The sequence below is a fragment of the Oreochromis aureus genome, linkage group 14 (genome assembly GCF_013358895.1).
Source record: "Oreochromis aureus strain Israel breed Guangdong linkage group 14, ZZ_aureus, whole genome shotgun sequence".
NCBI lineage: Eukaryota > Metazoa > Chordata > Actinopteri > Cichliformes > Cichlidae > Oreochromis > Oreochromis aureus.
Window position 1 is genome coordinate 40,405,301 of NC_052955.1, and position 20,404 is coordinate 40,425,704.

General features: G+C 42.2%; 1 protein-coding gene across 3 annotated transcripts in view; it reads right to left on the minus strand.

Moving 5' to 3' along the window:
- Nucleotides 1-20,404, minus strand: part of sorl1 (sortilin-related receptor, L(DLR class) A repeats containing) — a 94,814-nt gene that overhangs the window by 46,001 nt on the left and 28,409 nt on the right. For all 3 annotated transcript variants that reach the window (XM_031752861.2, XM_031752860.2, XM_039622546.1), the window contains exons 4-6: nt 18,481-18,642; nt 17,492-17,559; nt 9,623-9,803 (exon numbers count right to left, since the gene is read on the minus strand). In XM_031752861.2, the coding sequence (XP_031608721.2) occupies nt 9,623-9,803; nt 17,492-17,559; nt 18,481-18,642 (411 nt within the window). The remainder of the gene's footprint in view (nt 1-9,622; nt 9,804-17,491; nt 17,560-18,480; nt 18,643-20,404) is intronic.

Sequence of the window (20,404 nt, forward strand, 5' to 3'; positions counted from 1 at the left end):
TGTCATTTGGTACAGCATGCCAAAAACAAAAGAAATGACGATGCTCACAAAGCAAGAACTGGACGAGACGCATCATCAACAAACTAACTATATAACAAGGAAGTGAAAGAATTCAAATTTCTGGTGAAATGTGTTGAAAGACCCTGGTGACTGACTTAGCCAAGGCAGGAAATTATAGTCTCAAAGGAGACAATCACAGAGACACAGACTGAGAGGTTACAGATCGAGAAAAACTGCATTTCTGCAGCAGAGACACTTTCAAGCCAGACTGAAGCACGCTAAGGACAAGCTGGAGAAAGATTATGCACACTGGAAGCACATTGCTTGGTTAGATGACTACACTAGAGTTTTTTACTGCTTATTTTTGGAGAAAGAAGGGAGAGGCGTATAACCCAAAGAACACCCTCCCCACACGGCGGTGGGAGTATTATGGTGAGGTGCTTCAGTGGTCTGGATCCAGGAATCTTGTCAAGGTGGAAAGAATTACCAGCAAAGAAGCATGCGTGCAGATTTTGAAAGAAAACCTTGAGGAAAACTGGGCCTGGGTGGCTGCTTTGTCTTTCAATGCGGCAACAATCCAAAACATACTGGTACAAAAATACCTACAGAAGATCAAAATGGGAGCTGTTGACTGGCCTGCACAAAGTCCTGACCTGAAATCAACTGGGATGATCTGAAGACTAAGGTCTCTGCCAGAAGACCATCAAATCTGGAGGAGAGACTCAAAGAACAACAGGCTGGGATTGCTCTGCATGAAACTTGTTGGCAACTATAACAGCTGACTGCAGGCTGCTGTCCAGCAAAAAGGAAATCCAGCTCTGTGTTTATTACTGTAACTTCATACGACGCACGACTGGAATAATCCTTATTTATGTCATATTGTGCCTTGGTGTAGCCTCCCAAGTAAAACATTTGGAACAAGCTGCTTTAGCTACTTCCCTTCAAGCTAACTTGCTCCTGATTGGCTCCCCCTCACATACAGCATTTTTGAACAGGTGGGCGGGGCTTGTGTGGTCACAGCCTGAGATACGTGCCTGAGAAGACCGATGTCTACTCTGTGCCATCATACAGAGACAGGGGTAGAAAGACCAGCCTGAAACAGAGCAGTCTGAGCTTTTGGCTAATGGGGGTCATTTGTAAATATACACTGATATTAATCACTCAGTATCGGCCACTGTAACAACTGCACATGACAGAGAGTAAAAAGAAAAGCATAATGTCCGTGATCCAACACAGCTGATTCAAATGGCTAAATTACCTCCTCAACATGTCGGAACATGTCGGGAATGAAGTAATCATTTGATTCAGGTGTGTAGACCCAGGGTGAGATCTAAAACCTGCAGGACACCGGCCCTCGAGGCCTGGAGTTGGGGACCCCTGCTCTACACTGTCAAACTGAAAGCCAAATAATAGAAACTGATACAACGTATTGAGATGAAGGGTACAGAGTAATGTGCAGACACTTAAACATGAGTAATGCCAGTATATTCAGAGGTAACATTCAAAACTGAAACACAGCTCTGAACAGCAGCTCATCTCTTCTGTGAAATTCCTGTAGCGACTACACTGAATATGAGCTCAAGATTTCAGAAGTCCCAGCTACCATGAGCAGACTGGGTTGTAATGGGAGGCATCATTCCTCCACCAGGATCCTCTTCCTGTTTCCTCTCTCTTTTGTTCCACAGTCTTTGAACAGAATCTGTGAACTGAACGAGTAGCACTATGGTGACCAGATAACCACGGGCCTTATCGGTACTGCCGTTACATCTGCTAAACCAGTTATCTTCCATGGCTCTGCTCAATGGGAGCAAAGGCTGAGGGCTCTAAGGTCTGATTAGCACTCTTTTGCTCAGGATCCCTATTGTTAAATAAAACCTTCCATTTCTGCTTCTTCAATTAGCTAAAGCAGCTTGGTACTGCCCAAAGCACTTGTGACATTCTATTAATTTAATCCTATTAGTGCCAGAAAAAGAGAGAAGAGGAGAGAAAGTAACTGAGACAAGACCCAAAGAGCGCCCCTTTTTATAGCAAGGCGAAAGATTTCAGATGCTAGCAGCGAGGAGCGAATAGAGCTGATGCTTTGTGATGGATTAGTCTGTATCTCCTCCATCCACATTATCCCCAGGGGTAGTGGCTGTACTCGGGCCAGTGCTAGTCTATCTGACAGGTCCCATCAGCTCTGGAGGTCAGATGTCAGATACAGAGCTCGGAGAGGAGGGAGGTCACAGACAGTTCAATCACAACAACACAGGGCACAGCCCACTGTGGTGCTGGGAGAGAGTTAGTGTGTGATATCTGGTTAGAAGGAACAATAAGGAACAATCTTAATCTCTGCTTCAATTTCATAAAACAGCTGGGTTGTAGAGTTGGTTCAAGTATTTCTCTAACAAAAGCAAATAGTTTATTAATTATTAGCTTGACCGGTTGCCAGTGTGTCACAGGGCTAACACAGACACAGATGACTATTCGCACTCACACTCACACCTGTGGACAATTTAGAATCACCAACTGACCTTAGCCCACTAGCTGCACGTCTTTGGACTGTGAAGCAACAGCCCTAACCACTGTGCCTAACTCATGATCGTGACTCACTATCGTCACACCTCTGAACTGTTGGGTCAAGCATTCTTGAGCTTATCAGGAAGGATATCAGGCACATTAGTCAGGCAAGTGGTCGAGAACATCATGAACATCATACTACAGCAAACACGCCCTACTAGCACTCCGACTGATGGCAACACTATTCTGGCCTGTTGTCCTCAAAGGCTTTCTTATCTTTTCCATGTCAGCAAATCCCACATGGATCAGAGTCGGGTCACAGACTCGTTTGAGAAAACTTTGTTCTCCAATCTGAAACATTTTTTGGATTTAATATAATCTCTTTTGTCAGATGGGGAGACGCTGTTAAAACTAGTTCAAATTAGGCATCTGTTGTTGTCACTTGTTGACTTACTGTGTGACCACTAACGCTTCAGACAACACAGCCATCTGCAATCCTGACTTCCTTGTCTGATTTCATGGTTACATGCAAAGATGTTTCAGATCGTGGGTCAGAGTTCATCCTCGAAACCCTGAGTCTGTGCAATCTGCATAAAATCAGAAGTGAAAACGAGTGACACAGCGTCTGTAAAGTGTTTAAAACACTAACTTCTTTTTTTTTTTTTAATCAGCAGTGGTGGAGATCTTTTTCAGTGGCAGCCACAAGTTCTATTTAGTAGTTTAGGTTAAAAAGAGTAATTGGGGCAATTTTTTTGAAGAAAACCACGTGCATGGCTTTCCCCCAAACTCCTGTTTCCCATTCAGAACAGTAAATAAACCAAAACAGTGTTTGAGGTTAACCCCTGGCCCTAATTGGACCACATCAGTAATTAGGAATAAGCATTAATCATTAGTTTTGACCGCGTTTGCCACGGGGAATTAATAAAGGGACTCTACGCTGTTGTATTTGATCACCTATAATCTGCATCAGATGCATCTGTAATAACACAAGACACAAACAGACTGCGTTGCTAAGATCATTTCATTCTCAACCAGTCGTTAATTTTAATAGCAGAAACCTTCGTACAGCTGCCCACAAGACCGATTCATGCTCACCGCTGCATCGACTGACAATGAGCACGCAGAGAAGTGAGATTACAGATCAGAACACTTAAAACGTGTCGGCACCGAATTACAGCAGCAGTGAGGCCTCGTGTAACTCTGAGGTGCGGCTACGAACATTAACTCAGTGATGAACCATCTGAAATCCTTCATGCCAACCTCCTTTGACAATCAACAGTTATCTGAATACTGCAGCTACAGGCTGCCGTCAGCCCACGAAGACGACACGGGACAAAGCCAGTCTGTTAGAGGCAGCCTGCAAAACTCCAGATCATATTCACCATCTGCTCTGCTATCTGTCATCAAGGCTTCCACTACACAAACACTGGAGATGAACAATGACAAACATACTGCGCTTCACATGCACCCACAGCCAAATATTGGTTGACAGCGTGTCGTTATGCTGAGGTGGGAAACTGGCTGCTTAGTGCTCAGTATGCTGCAACAATTGTATGCAGGTGCTGAACAAGTAATGCAGCAGCTACCTGCACCTGATGCATGTCTGCCTAGTGTAGCCTAGCTTGCATAGATAGATGTAGATGTTAGTTGTTACTGGATATTTATAGATGAGTGACTAGTGTAGTCTGTGGTTTTCACAGTGTTAAATGACTGGTTCACATTTCCTGCACACACTGTAGCATCATTTCCTGCTTTTCTTTCATCTACGCTCTGACAAGTACAGAGAAGTGCTTTAATCAATACAAATGATCCAAAATGTAGACAAAGAGTAACAAGATCTTACCATTTATGTCATCACTAACACAAAGGCAGATGTGCATACTACGTGCTATCAATGTGGGATAAAGGTCTTTAAATGAGAGATATGTCATGCATCTCTCAGGAGACTGTAAACGTTTAATTATTCATCATTATTATTATTATTGTTATTATTATTATCATCATTATTATCATTATCATTAGTAGTAGTAGTAGTACTAGTATTTCACTCAGAACCTTCTCACTAGAACTACCACAAGGTTCTGGGTTCTGTCTTTGTGGAGTTTGCACGTTCTCCAGGTACTGTGGCTACCTCCCACAGTCCACAGACATGCGTACGAGTATATACTGTACTGTCCATAGGGGTAACTGTGACCATGAATGGACTGTCTCTGTGTTAGCCCTGTAATGAACGGGGATCTCTCCAGGTTACGTAATTTCTTGTCGTGAGCTGGGATGGGACCTAACCACCCAACAACTGAGTTAGGAAATGGTTTCACGCCCAAGCAGAGTTGGTATTCGGCCTCTTCAAAATGAGCTAGCTCAGTATGACACGTGAGAAGAAGCGAGTCAAACAGATTCACTGTGTGATTTAGGGGAATGACTCACCTCTGCTAAAAGGACTGATAATTAAACGATCACCTTAAGTGTAGGTTCTCTGCTTAACTTGTTTAAAGCATCGTTATTAAAGAGACCCACAGCCCTCTATGTGCATTAGTAATGAGACTACATTGTTGTATAAACTCTGTGCTGTATAGTTACTGATATACTCTATATTATACTAGCCATTTAAGAACAGCTTATAACATGGGACCTGTCTTATTCTTGATTAGAGTAAAGAAAAAATACTGGAGTTGCCTTATGTAGATCTATGTATTTCAAAATCCTGCGTCACCTTGTTCTTAATTTATTGCATTCATAAGATTTTAAGAAAACTTTACCTCTGACCTGTAACCTTGAAGCAGAGGTCATTGAGATTCAAACTCCTCTGAGATTTTTAGTAGAGACTCCTATGATATATATTTGAAACTCCTACGTCGCGTCGTTCTCAAGTTATCGCATACACAAACTTGGGTGTTGCCCATTCAACACATTGACGACAATACCCCATCAGCCTTTTACGGCTAAATACTCGTTAGTGATTTGCCTTTGCTTTGTAGGGTTATACTATTAACATACTGTTTTGCACTATACAGGGTGGGCCATTTATATGGATACACCGTAACACATGGGAATGGTTGGTGATATTAAAGTCCTGTTTGTGGCACATTAGTATATGTGAGGGGGCAAACTCCTCAAGATGGGTGGTGACCATGGTGGCCATTTAGAAGTCGGCCAGCTTGGATACAACTTTTGTTTTTTCAATAGGAAGAGGGCCATGTGACACATCAAACCTATTGGTAATGTCACAAGAAAAACAATGGTGTGCTTGGTTTCAACGTAACTTTATTCTTTCATGAGTTATTTACAAGTTTCTCTTTGTTCACAGCCATTGACATGTCGAAGAGGTTAACACGTGAGGAGCGGATCGAAATTGTGTTGATATCTGTTGAACGCAGTAACCGGGTCATTGCAGCAGATTTCAATGCAAGACACCCTACGAGACCACCCATCTCCCATGCTACAGTTAGCAAACTGCTTGATAAGTTTCATGAAACTGGTTCAGTGTTGGATTTGCCAAAATGTGGACGCAAGAAAACTGTCACTAATGAAGAAACATCAGTGGCTGTCCTAGCTTCATTCAGCAAGAGCCCACAGCGTAGCACTCGCCGCATGTCACTGGAGAGTGGCATTAGTCGAACATCCCTTCGGGCGGATATTAGCTACTCACAAATGGCACCCTTACAAACTCCAGCTACTGCAGCATCTCAACGAGGATGACCCAGATCGGCGCACAGAATTTGCAGAATGGGCAAAACAAAAATTGGAACAGGACCCTCAGTTCACGCAGAAGATTTTGTTCAGTGATGAGGCAAACTTTTATGTGAATGGTGAAGTTAACAAACAAAACCACCGCTATTGGTCTGACACTAACCCACATTGGATGGATCCTCTCAAGACTGTTGGAACAACAAAAGTGATGGTTTGGTGTGGTATATGGGGTACAACGATAGTGGGTCCATTCTTCATCAATGGAAACCTCAAGGCCACTGGATATTTGAAATTGCTACATGATGATGTGTTTCCCTCTTTATGCACTGAAGCTGGCACGTTCCCTGAGTTTTTCCAGCAAGATGGTGCACCACCACATTATGGGTGCCAGGTCCCAGCATTCCTAGATGAACAGTTTCCTGGAAAGTGGATTGGTCGTCGTGGGCCAGTTGAATGGCCCCCAAGGTCTCCCGATCTGACCCCCTTAGACTTTTATCTTTGGGGTCATCTGAAGGCAATTGTCTATGGTGTGAAAATACGAGATGTGCAGCACCTGAAACTACGGATACTGGATGCCTGTGCTGGCATTTCTCCTGCGGTGTTGCTATCAGTGTGTGAAGAGTGGGAGAAGAGGGTTGCATTGACAATCCAACACAATGGGCAGCACATTGAACACATTTTACAAGTGGTCAGAAACTTGTAAATAACTCATGAAAGAATAAAGTTACGTTGAAACCAAGCACACCATTGTTTTTCTTGTGACATTACCAATAAGTTTGATGTGTCACATGGCCCTCTTCCTATCCGGTTGTTCAGTCTGACGTCACTGGCCGTGTCTGGGCCTAAACTCCGCTGCAGGTCCATATATCAAACGATCACTGTGGCATTACTGAGAGTTGAAAAACTGTCTAAAGTCTTTCATCTTTAATAAAATGATCAGTGTTCTGCTCTACCAGGTGTAACAATTGAGTTTAACATCCAGGCATCCATGAAAATGGAATTTATGACATTTAACGGCGTTAGAAGTTAGCAGGAAGTTAGCTCGCTAGCTTCTATCTAAATACAATATAGCATGTCCTGACTGCGGGGTTTTGGAAAAAAATTCAAACGTACAGCTCTGCTATAACTTCCAACATAAATGAAGACAGAAAACTAAACAGCAGTGACGTTTGTAGGGTTACTGAAGTTTGGCTAGCTGGTATATAATGATGTGCTACGTGACGGCTAGCGACACAGCTATGTTAGCATAACATAAACAAGCTAACTTTTTTTCCCACTCGATAAAAGTTAACGTGAGGGTTCTCGGTGGTCAGGAACAAATGTAATCGCATAGCGGGATGCTGTAAAAGGACTAAACTTCAGCCAGGAGAACAAGTGAGATAATCCATCCACAATACGAGGTTAGTCATTCATATACTGCTGCATGGGCTGTGCTGTAGTTACATCGTAAGGTTTTAAAAACTGAGCTTAAATAAATGATTTGCAGTAATAAAAGCCGAGGGAAGTCAACAGTGATCACTGACTGTTTTAGGAGCTTTTTGAGATTAAATAGAAGAAAATACAAAACATTAAACATGTTAACAACACAAAAGCCATATTAAACGCAGACTACTTTAGGCCCGGAAGTAGGATTCGTCACGTCATCACTGAACAACCGGATTGAAAAAACAAAAGTTTTATCCAAGATGGCCGACTTCTAAATGGCCACCATGGTCACCACCCATCTTGGGGAGTTTGCCCCCTCACATAAACTAATGTGCCACAAACAGGACTTTAATATCACCAACCATTCCCATGTTATTATGGTGTATCTATATAAATGGCCCACCCTGTACATTAGCTGGCACCACTAATCATGCTGCAGATTTGCAAACTATCAAACTAGCACATCACTCATTGATTTTGGCAGCGATTATATTAGCCAGCTATCTGTAACTTAGCTATGCTACGCAAATCTGTTTATAGTTGGGTAATAACGTTAGCTGACTGATTTGAAAACTGCTAGCTAATTTAACAGCCAGATCAGCTCTAGCTTAGCTAAACTAGTTCATCTTATTGAGTCAACTCAGTGTTACACTACAATAGATGAGTTATTGCCTTGATGGTGTTGTTATCCAAACTTTTTTAAGATTCTAGTCTGACTAGAAGAGCGTAACATAAGGTTAGCTTTCCTGCTAACCCAAACAATCCACTAGCTACCTAGCACAGCAGCTAACAGGCTAAACTTAGCTTGCTTCCTCTTTAACGGTGTTGCTATCAAAATAAAACCTGAAGCATCATTAATTCTTTTTCTTATAAGGATTCCGTGTAAACTCCTGAATAATGTTAACTAGTATTGTTCTGGGTACCTGTCAGGAAGAAGGGCAGTGGTTAGTTAGGCAGCTGCTAAAAACACCCAGAATCCTTGGGGGAAGGTCTCAAGTTTAAGCTAGAACCAGAAGCTTCTGTATTGTTAATGTTCGATGTAAAATGACTCTTTGGGGGAACACTATAGCAAATGATCAACTGTTTTCTAAACAGCATGAAGCCTGGAAACAGGTGGAGCAGCTTGCCTGGCTCTGTCCAGCCTGAAAGACATACACCAGCCAACTCTTTTAAATTTGTGCTGTGCCCAGAGCTGACTGAGAAAGGATAAGGTGGTGGCAGGAAACAGTATGGCTGTTTTTAGCTGGACCATCTTACCAGGTTGGCAGCAATACCCGAGGAGAACAGAGCCTCCCGGCTGCTACCGCTCTAACATATTGTCTGCACGGTGAGCCCAAGGAGGGAAACTGTTCCACCAGTCGGTTCACTGTTTACGGGAAAAGACTTTTCTACCTCATTTAGCATTGACATGCAATCTGTATGCACAGAACAACATCAAAACCTTTTATGCGCCCTGGAAAACACCATGTTTGCTCATGTGTCAGCCCTGACCAACTCATCTGTATGTAAAGATTAGATCAGGCACAACTGACCTGGTACAGGCAGTCTATACTTCTAAAGGGCAATCTGATCTGCCTCTCCACCACATTATTTACAGTTGGTCATGGTTTCACTGCCATTCCTTTTGTTATATTAAATTGGACACGTTGAGGTTTTTTTAAAACTTGTTTCATTGTAGAGGTATAGTTTTTTGTCTCAGAACCTGGAGATTCTGTTCTGTCGTATTCATAACAAATGAATACGATAAGTACAAATCAGAATGTGGTCAGTTAGCCAGACCTTCTGTGGAGCACGTTTCCTGCCAAGCCAAACGAGTATAAGACCATTAGTAGCAGTAAGTCTAGCTTACAAATGGAGGACAGTTACCTGGATTATATGATGATGTTTGCTGACAGCTGAGCCATACTTTCATCTGGTTTTTATTGTTATTTTAAATATCAAACTGGTATCGCTTCTCTGTCCACTGACAAACCAGTTAACAATCACTGGAACACAATGGTCTCCTTACCCGTGTGGTGGTGGCGAACATGTACTTGTCTCGCAGCTGGAAGCTGTCCACCTGCTCCAGGATCAGTCTGCGGTTCTGTTCACTCTGGAAGAAATCAGTGCTGCTGAGTATAGTGGATACACCCTGGGGCTCATTTCTCTGGACCAGCACTGTGGTTGGGGGGTCGTAGGGTTCCACACCCCTGGGTTTAGGAGACAAGAGCAGGAGGTAAGAGACAAAGATGTATCAGAGGGAGATATTGAGAAAAAAGGTGAGGACAGGCGGGAAATGGAGAACATGAGAACACCACAAACACTTTTCATACTTAAATATATCCATTTAATATTGTAAATAGGCCTTAACAGATGCACATCAACCAAAGGTTAGGCTGGCCCTGTTCTGAAGCCTCACGCTCAATCATTTACCGATGATAGAATTACAGTTACAGCTGTTTCTGAATCTGAAACAAATTCATGTTCAGGACAACATTACTCTTCAGAGATGTCAATCAGAAAAGCAAAAACTAAATTCAGCTTTCAACGAGTGGTCTCACAGGCTTTACACAGACAAATGAATCCTTGTCAGTTTGTCATTTAATAATCCTGCTTTCAGGATAATAAATGTCAACACAAAATACTCTCAGGCTCTCAGGAAGTTCAAACTGAAAATATCCATCTGTGCGCCAACCTTGAAAAACTGCGTGGTCGAGCTATTTACGGCCGTTTCTGTTCCCAGCTCGTGGCACAGAGAGCCCGAATGAATGAAGGAGGTTCACTGCATCTTATCGTCTGCCTTCCAAATCAGCGCGTTTCCTGCCAGAGTCTCGAGAACTAAACAGAGAGAGCAGTGTGTCGGCTCGGCTCTGCCTCTGTGGTTTCATTCAAAGGTCCCTGTTCAACTGATGGACACTGTCTGGCCTGAGAGTGCGTGAAGAGCTATTCGTAGTCTGTCTCTGCTCCTTCCTTGGAATTAATCTGTGCCCTTTCTAAACACTTCCTAAACATCATTCTTACCCTGTTTTGGTAGTTTCTCTCTTTGTGTGTGTCCGTATGGCATTCAAACCAAGCATTCGGAATGACGAGGCCACTTTATTTCAGATACCACTGCCAACAGCAAAGGTTTCTTTTAATAACAAATCTTTTCTCAGACCAGATATTTAGCACTGCACGCCCAATTGTGAGGTCACTGTCCCAATTCTCCCACTAACATTAAAAAGCCAAAGTATGATTGTGCACACTGGATATCCCAGGAATGCAGCATGGATATGGACCCACCACACAACCTCCATTGGCGATATTGCTCAACTCTCAAAAACAATGAATTACGACATGTAGTCAACCAGACTGTCAGGTTTTACGAGTTAACCCTAAAAGAAATTCCAGTTCAATCAAACTTTCATTTGATTTTAAAGCCATTAAAAATGCTTTAACAATCTGGCGTCATAGGTCACCATGGCTTGTTCTTCTATCTCACACCGGTTAGATTGCTGAGTGAGTAACAGTCCACATAGTGGTGAACATTTCAGCTGGTCTGTTTCTTTGTTGGTTTTGTTTCACAGGATATACTTTTTGGTTTTGTTCTTGCAGTAAAATTTGCTGTAATTTTACCTGAAGAACTTCAGACAGTTTATGGAGTCTGGCATTGGCCTTTCTCACATATGGCACACTAGATGCAATTACACTGCAGAAAACACACATCGCAGGTCAGGTGGCTCCCCTGATAGAACTCACGCCAGCGGGAAATGCACCGACCTTTAGTTGCACTATTTATTAGCACAACCCGTCATAACAGAGGGGGAGGGCAGGTTAAAGACCATCCCACTAGAGACCGTGGATACTGCTCACCTGGTTGAGCCTGTGACCCACGTAGCAAAGGTACTTTAGGGGTCCAACCCAGACCAGCTATAATCTGCACTACTGTCGGCCTAAAAATGTTCAGAGCTGCAGTGCTTCCATGTGTTATCTATTCAACGCCCCCCTTTCTCCCACAGATCCCTGCTTTCCCTATATATAGAGTTGATACTCCTTTTATGTGGGATTTGTATCATTCGCTGTAATCCATATGGCAGAAGAGATTGTACTTCTTATTGTACACAACGGATTTGGCCTCTCAGTCTGTCTTCTAGCAGTGAGATCATAGGATTATCAGTTATGTGAGAGCGTGGGGGGTCCCACTGGTTTGGGTGGTTCTGAGCACATCCAGCAGTAGACTGACAGTCAGGCTCAGATCACTTTGGCTTACAGAGCCTTCAGACTGATGTGCAACACAAAAGCAGCAGCCTCTGTTAAAGCCACAACAAACAGGATTAAACCCAAATTGGATGGAGCACCAGGGGCGAGCGTAAGATCAATCCTTATTTGTGTTGCTTTGGTCCTCAGATAATTTGCAGTTTCTTCTGGCCGGTTTGTACCTTTAGCAGCATTTTCAAATCTTATTTGCTGACTTTTAAATGCATCAGTAGTGAAATACATCTAGAAATCTAGGGACTAGATCATTTTGGCTGTCAATGATAAAAAGATGACTCAGATAAAACCATTACCTTTAAGTTTTCTATTGTGTTATAAATCAAGCACACTGCTGCTTCTCCTTAAAAGTCCAAAATCTTTCACAGTTTAGTTCAGCTCAAACTAAGGTGACGGAGGGAGAGCCCTTGGTCAACAGGAAGTAGAAGATATAAAGGACCCAAGGAAGGAAGCTGGCTTGTTTTCAGTCCATGCAGCACATGGCAGATTCAATTCAATTCAGTTCAGTTTTATTTATACAGCACCGAATCACAACAGTCGCCTCAAGGTGCTTTACATTGTCAGGTAGACCCTACAATAATAAATACAGAGAAAAACCCAACAATCATATGACCCCTATGAGCAAGCACTTTGGCGACAGTGGGAAGGAAAAACTCCCTTTTAACAGGAAGAAACCTCCGGCAGAACCAGGCTCAGGGAGGGGCGGGGCCATCTGCTGCGACCGGTTGGGGTGAAAGAAGAAAAACAGGATAAAGACATGCTGTGGAAGAGAGACAGAGAGTCAGATGTGTTGGTTTACTTTTTTTGCCTCAGCTCACCATAACTCTCCCCACAGCTACTGTGCTGCTCTGTTAAGGTTGGCCAGTCCACACCTCCTGGACTCCTGTTGGTCTTACTAACTAACTGACACTCCCTGTTATGGTGGTCCAACAGAAGCCTCAAATGCTTTAACTGTTCATACTTGTACTGATATTAAAAGTCACTTGCCAGTTCAGCTGTTTTTATTGACTAGCCATCAAACCAATTAGCTGCTTCTTACCAATAACCAGCAAACAGTTGAGCTGCTGCTGACAGAAATTCATTCACAGAGCAAAAAGGGTTTTTTTCCCCACATAGACAAGCGGTGAGGGCAACCTGCCTAAAAGAGTGTCAGTCTAGCATCCACTCAGAGTGGAGGGGAAGCATCACAGATCAACAGAGTGGTCTGACTGCATTGTTCAGAAATGCTTCCACTGGTCCCTCGACCCCACAGGACTCCAGTTGTTTCTGATTCTAACTTACAGCAAAACTCTGAGAGTGCTGAAGCATATGGAACAGATAAGGAGTACATAATGACTTATTTCATCATGACTGCTGGCAGCAGCATAGTACAAGGGCTGCAAAGGAAAGGATACTTCTGCACCAAAGCTATAATTCAGCTTTTACCAATCACCATGAAATGTAGTTAAGGGAGGATATTGATTACATATTTTGGCACACAGCAAGTATAATTCTCTTTGGAGAAGGCAAACATTAGTGCTCTGTTTATTCTATAATATAAATCAGTCCAACAGAGCTTGAAACCAGGTTTCACTGCAGCGTTGCATGTTGTGCTTTATAAAAAAAGAACTAAAGGAGCACTGCATAAATCACTGTTAATGACACCTGCAGCCCTGTAATGATCTGCAGTCAGCATCCTGTTACTCACTCTTACGTGCAGCTCTTGGTTAGTGTGACTGATTTATACCACAATCCTGATGATCGTAATGACAACAAAGCTGACTTGCATATAACTAAGCAACCAATGTCAGATGTGTCTGTGTAGATTCTCAGTCATCCAGGTCATGGTAGTCTAAGGAAATTGGAAAGATAACAGCTGGACTGCTAAAAGTTTCGTCAAGATCCTTCACCTCTCGTCCAACGTCAGTTCTAAAACCAAACAGTGAAGAGTCCCAGGTACATATGGAAGAAGCTGGCTGCTATTAGTACAGAAAGAAAGTGTTAGTTATGCACATTAGCTTAATGCCAATACAATATTTATGATGACTAAGATTCTATAGGTTTGACAGAGTCATAAATCTCTTTAGCTGGAGATTTAATTTGGTAAGCTAGCCACTCAGCATTTACACTAAAAGGGCATCCGTGCAGGAAGTGATTCACAGCTACACATACCAAAGAAAGTAAATCAGATTCAGCACCTTCGATTGGCTTGAAGTTCTCAATTTTAAGGCAATTGATTAAAGCAACTAGCGAGAGGAAAGTTTACCACCCTGCATATGGCAGGGTGGTAAACGCATTAGGTCAGACGCCCGCCACCCCTAAACATCAAAGAGCTATTTTATCCTCTCCTACCAAAGGATGGGAGAAAACCAGCTGTAGACGTTGGGTGGGGGTGCAGATGTAATCTTTATTTTGTTTAACAAACAAAACAAACTCAAAACATCCATCTGTGTATTTTAGCTTGTATAACCCTCAGACGTGAGGCTAAAGAGCTGCACGCCGTTCGTGAGCCGCGAGGTCTAGGCAGTCGGAGCCTAGAGCGTCTGCTCGTGTCGGTGACATAGTGATGCACAATGCTTGTAATGTCACACATCTCAAATGTGTCCACATAGGAAGCAACACACAATTTTGCTAGTAACAACATTAGCAACCAAGCTATATTAGCTGAGGAAATCATTTGAAAACAGTCAGCTAAGCTACCAGATAAGCATCAGGAGTTGGATGAATTGGCTAACTGTGGATTTTGCTCCATTAGATGGCTTGCATTCTTATATATTAGCAGACATGCTAGCATAAGCTAACAGTAGCCAGAAAAACAACAACAAACAAACATGAAAAGGTTAAAACGGTTAAACAACATTATAGGGCTGTGCGATATGACCAAAATCTCATATCCCGATATTAAGACATCTATCGTCCGATAACGATATAAATCACAAAAATGTAACATTTTCTGTAAATTCTGTGAATGTTGGGCAGCTCGACTTGCGTGAAGTGTTTCCAGCTGGGTGTCGCGTACCTGGAGTCAAGTGTTTTAACTGATGCATGAAACGATACATTTTTAGACATAGGTTGTAACAGCCGCCGTTTTCTTTGTGAGTATTTATTACACAGCGTGCTGCGGGGAAAAGCCTGTTCTAACGTTTGAGTCTAAGGTTTATTTTTAGCACCTGACGGCTCTTTTTGCTTCTCATCCGTAAATACTCTGCATCTTTCACGTGATTCAGTTTATTTTGAAAAGTCTCAACAGGATCTTGAGCTTTATTGTGAAAGGTTTATGTGGAAAATAAACAAGCGGACACGAGGTGGTTTTACCGTCGTTGTTGCTAACGACAACGCATAAAAACAAGCGCTTGTCCGTCTGTAGTGTGGTTATATTAAATATAAGAGAAAGAGAGAACTTTAGGAAATTCATATAGCCACTACAGTGACCATCAAAATAATGAAAAAATATTGCCGTAAACAGTTTATTTTGCGACACCACGAAACAAACGATAGCGTAAAATGAAACGATAGACGTTTTTCTATCGTCATCCGATATATATCGTTATATCGAACAGCCCTACAACATTATCTACTTGATACCCAAGTTAACAGCTGGCAGGCTAACACTAGCTTGGTTACAAGTTAATGCGAGAGATTGCCAGCAAAATGCAACCTGAAGCCATGTTTTATTGGCTGACTCGTTTGTTTAGTGCTGGGAGTTGGTTATTTGTTGACTTTAGCGATCAGTGAACTCTGCCTTTCTTTCATGGCTGCTGTTGCTCACTGATGATGCTGGGAGTATTTTACCAGAAATTAAACAGGCTGTTAGAGGCAAATATGTGTACCTTTCATGTTCACACTGAAATAATGAAAGCACTAAATACTGTATCAGGTTTCCATAAGTAACAGTTATCTTGGCAAACCTGATGTAATCCAGTCACTCGGTTTTCTGCCTTGGTGACAACATGTTACTCTGCTCAATAAACACTTAACATCTAAAAGCTCCTGGCTGCAGAGAACAAGGACCAAGATAGCCAGAGTAAAGTGTTGCCTCATACTGTTTCACTGCCTCGGTTAAAAAACTACAAACACAACAGGGGAGGTTGCCGTCTCTCAGCCACTTACATGACACTGTGAATTTATCCAAACCGAAGCTCACAGTACAAACCAAAAGTGTTAAGTCATGCACTTAATAACAGGACAGCAATGACTACACATTTTTCCAAGGTGCAACCACTAATGTTCAGGTTTGACAACTACCAACAGCTACACAAACACAAGCTTGAAAACGTGCAGGTCTACAACAACTGCTTAGCAGAAAAATATGTATTCTTGTAATCAAAACGTATAATTCCAGCATGATAAGAGTCCATCCTGAACCCAGAAAACTGACAGAAAACCCTCAGAGTCATGTCAGGAAACAGTTAAATGGAGAATCGTGGTTCACTGAGGAGTTCGAGTGATCTTGATGTGGAAGAAAGTGAGAATGCCTGGTGTGGGGGCCAAGAGGCTGTCACAAAGGTCTGCTTTACACAGTGGTGTTAGTGAGGCTTCCTTTATTGTTCAAGACAAGTTTGCACAGCCCTCACAGCTGAATGGAGACACCAGCTAAGCCCAGATGTTCCAGACTCGGCCTCACTATGCTCACTGGATCCGTGATCAGCCTTACACGTCTGAATGACTTTATGCAGAAAAGCTTAAACTGTTACTTCCTCTTTGCTTTACGTTGGTGCATTATTGATCTTTTATCAAGCGCACAAATCCAGCCAGTAGCCAACAAATGTTAGAGCTGAGATAAGGTGAATTGTATAAAATCACAAGAAACGCTGTGCAGACAATCATTAAACTGCCTACAATTTGTTGGTTGTATTTTCAAATTAATCAAATATGAACAGCACAAAGTTGAGGGACTTGGTTTCCATGACGATCCAAGCTAATCTGGGTCAGGTTCCATCTCGTCTGCTCCCAAAGCTCATCATCTAATTAACAGTCTTAACTTTATCTGAACTTTATCTTTTACAACAGGCTGTTTACTGTTGAAACTATTTATATTTAATTACTTAAGATTTTGTCAAACCAATCACTGAATAATCACAGACCTGTGATTATAAATGCAGCCACAACTCTGAGTTGTATAATTTCTAATACAGCTGTGAGTGTTGTCACATCCACAGCTTCTGAGTGTGGGCTCTCACCTGTTTCTCTATAGAAACACCAAACTTTGTGCTTCTTTTGGATAATCCAACGATGGAAATGACAAAACTAAGCAATTTATTTTTAATGAAGGTGTTTAATTTCATTTAAACTGTTTTAATGTTAACTGACTGTCCTGACACTGGATTGAAGCAGAGCTACTTTGTGTCAGATAAAGAAGAAAAACACACCTTCCTTAATGTGTCAGTCTCTGTGTTATTGTGTAAATGTCTTTCATGGCACCAACGTGCTATCGAGTAAGGATGAACTCATCTACGTATCAGAATTGTCAGAAATATCAGACAACGCAGCGATAACTGGAGAATAATTCATAGAGTATTTATTTATGTGCTTGTAGCTAACGCCTGAAGGCCGAGGAGATGCAGATTTAACAGGAGGTTATATTTCCTCAGCATTGTGTTGGTGACAGTTCTCCCTCACAGGATAGATACACCCTTTGATGCCTGTTGTACTGTTTCAGCCTCCTTACCAAAAGTAGGTCTTCACGTGCTCTTGGATCAACACCCACGTCTCCCCAAAGTCGTCCGATTTCCACAGCTAGAAAGGCAGGAGAGGAGAGACGGTGTAAGGAGAGAGCAGGAGGAGGAAGGGGAGAGGAGGGGGAGGAGAAGAGGGGGATGGTGCACTGTAAAAATGTAGGTCAAGCTCATTCCTTCGTTTTGGCTCCAGCACACATGTAAAGGAGAACACTGGAGAGACGTTTGCCACTGTTATGTTTGAACTCAGGAGAGGAGAGCCACAAAAGCTACGATGCAAGGACATCACTTCCTGTCCTGGTTAGAATATCCTGCATGTCAATTTCTGAATGGAACAAGCGACGAGTACTTGATATCACGCACACGTGCAAGAAACAGTCACGATTTCAGCCTTCGTTTTAGGATTTTAAAAATTCCAAGGAACAGTCGGTGAATGCTTTGGAAACAGCAAAGCTTTCACCGACTGTTCTCATAAAATACTCATAAACTGTGGTTACTGTGGCAGCAGCAGCTAACTGAGTTTTCAAATACATCCCAAGTTATTTACCTGGCACACACTTTTTTACACGTTTCCACAGAGCTGTTAGACATTTGTAAGGAAGACATCGTCCTTCTGTTTGTATCAAAATATGTAGAATACTATCAATAACTGCATTTTTATCAGTAAGCACCACAAGTATTCACATAAGGACTAATAAAAATCCACATTGTGTGAATACACAGTGCAGAAAGGCTTCATGAAATGTTTTACCAGCACATGCACATGATTGGATAGCTGAAGTCATTTGAATGCAAACCTACAGTCATTTTATCAGGTCAAATTTTAGCTGTAACAGGAAGTCAAAATTACACTACAAATGCTTCATCATATCTACAAGCACCATTCAGTAAAAGGTGTGCAGCTATCACTGTGGCTTCACACTAAACAAAGCGCCTCATTCTTTTAGTCACACAGCACTGAAAAGTCAGAGCATCGCTTTACCTGTTTGTTTGGATGGGAGCCGTCATAGCCCAGCACCAGGTTGGATCGTCTGCTGTGGAGCAGCAGGTCGGTGGGTTTGAAGGGGAGGGAGAAGCCCTGGACGTTCCTACAGAAGTCAAAGGCGTTCCAAAGGTAGTTGTTGGTAGAGTCCACAAACAGGTACTGAGGAGGCAGACGACAAACAGAACCATTAAATAATAAATCTGACAAATCCTAGAAAAGTGTTCTTGAGGGGAAACAAAGTTTAAGGTCTATCTGACTTTGTACAAACTCAGCTCCAAAGAAAAAGATGGGAAACGTTTTATTAGAAACAAAATGCTTAAGCCCGTGTTTACTTTACCATCGGGCACCAAGGTTTAATCCTTAAAGAAGTATCAGTGAAGAAAACAAGTTTGCAACATAGGCTACGTCCACACGTACACGGGTATTTTTGAAAACGGAGATTTTCCGTTTTCGTTTTAAAAAATAATCCCGTCCACACGAAAACGCAGAAATGAAGGAAAACGCTGCTAGGAACACGCCAAAGCGACAGGTGGCGATATATTCCTAACCGTGTAGAAATGTTGGCCAATCAGAAGTCTAGAAGCCTGGGTAGGAAATAGTAAACAAAGATGGGGCATAGAAGCAGAACCGAGTCGTATGTGTGGAGGGACAGTAACTGTGTGTGTATATGTAAGCATTTAAACACTGCAGAGAGTACAATTAACAGTATTGTAGAAATTCATTTCACCGAAACAATAATGTGGCGCACAGTGTGACGTCAAAAAAGGCGCACACCTTTGACGCTGCGTTTTCTCCGTTTTCCTCGTCCACACGTAAATGCAAAAACGGAGTTTTCGAAAATATCCACCCTGGCAGGCGTTTTTAAAAATCTCCGTTTTCAGTGACCGAAAACGCCGTTTACGTGTGGACGAAAGGTGCAAACGCATAGAAAAATCTGCGTTTTCAAAAATACCCGGGTACGTGTGGACGTAGCCATAAAATCATAAAGAGCAGAGGACTCAAATGAATCAGCTGATGGTGCCTTTCCAAATGTGCTAACACTCCTGATGGTCCCACCACGTTCACACAAGGATTCGTCGTTGCATGATTCAGATTTTACCTGCACCGTGTGCGGTAGCAACACAGAGCAGAGCAGCTATCTGAACGCTACTCCAACAGAGGTCGATCATCTTGTTAATAATTTTACCTCCTCACTACGTACGACTCTGGATACTGTAGCTCCTGTGAAAACTAAGGCCTCAAATCCGAAGTACCTGACTCCGTGGTATAATTCTCAAACACGTAGCCTAAAGCAGATAACTCGTAAGCTGGAGAGGAAATGGCGTGTCACAAATTTAGAGGATCATCATTTAGCCTGGAGAAATAGTTTGCTGCTTTATAAGAAAGCCCTCCGCAAAGCCAGAACATCTTACTATTCGTCACTGATTGAAGAAAATAAGAACAACCCCAGGTTTCTCTTCAGCACTGTAGCCAGGCTGACAAACAGTCAGAGCTCTACTGAGCCAACAATCCTTTAACGTTAACTAGTAATGACTTCATGAACTTCTTCACAAATAACATTTTAATCATTAGAGAAAAAATTACCAATAATCATCCCACAGATGTAATATTATCTACAGCTACTCTTAGTACCATCGATGTTAAGTTAGACTCTTTTTCTCCAATTGATCTTTCTGAGTTAACTTCAATAATTACTTCCTCCAAACCATCAATGTGTCTTTTAGACCCCATTCCTACAAAACTGCTCAAAGAAGTCCTGCCATTAATTAATGCTTCGATCTTAAATATGATCAACCTATCTCTAATAATCGGCTATGTACCACAGGCCTTCAAGCTGGCTGTAGTTAAACCTTTACTTAAAAAGCATCTCTAGACCCAGCTGTCTTAGCTAATTATAGGCCAATCTCCAACCTTCCTTTCA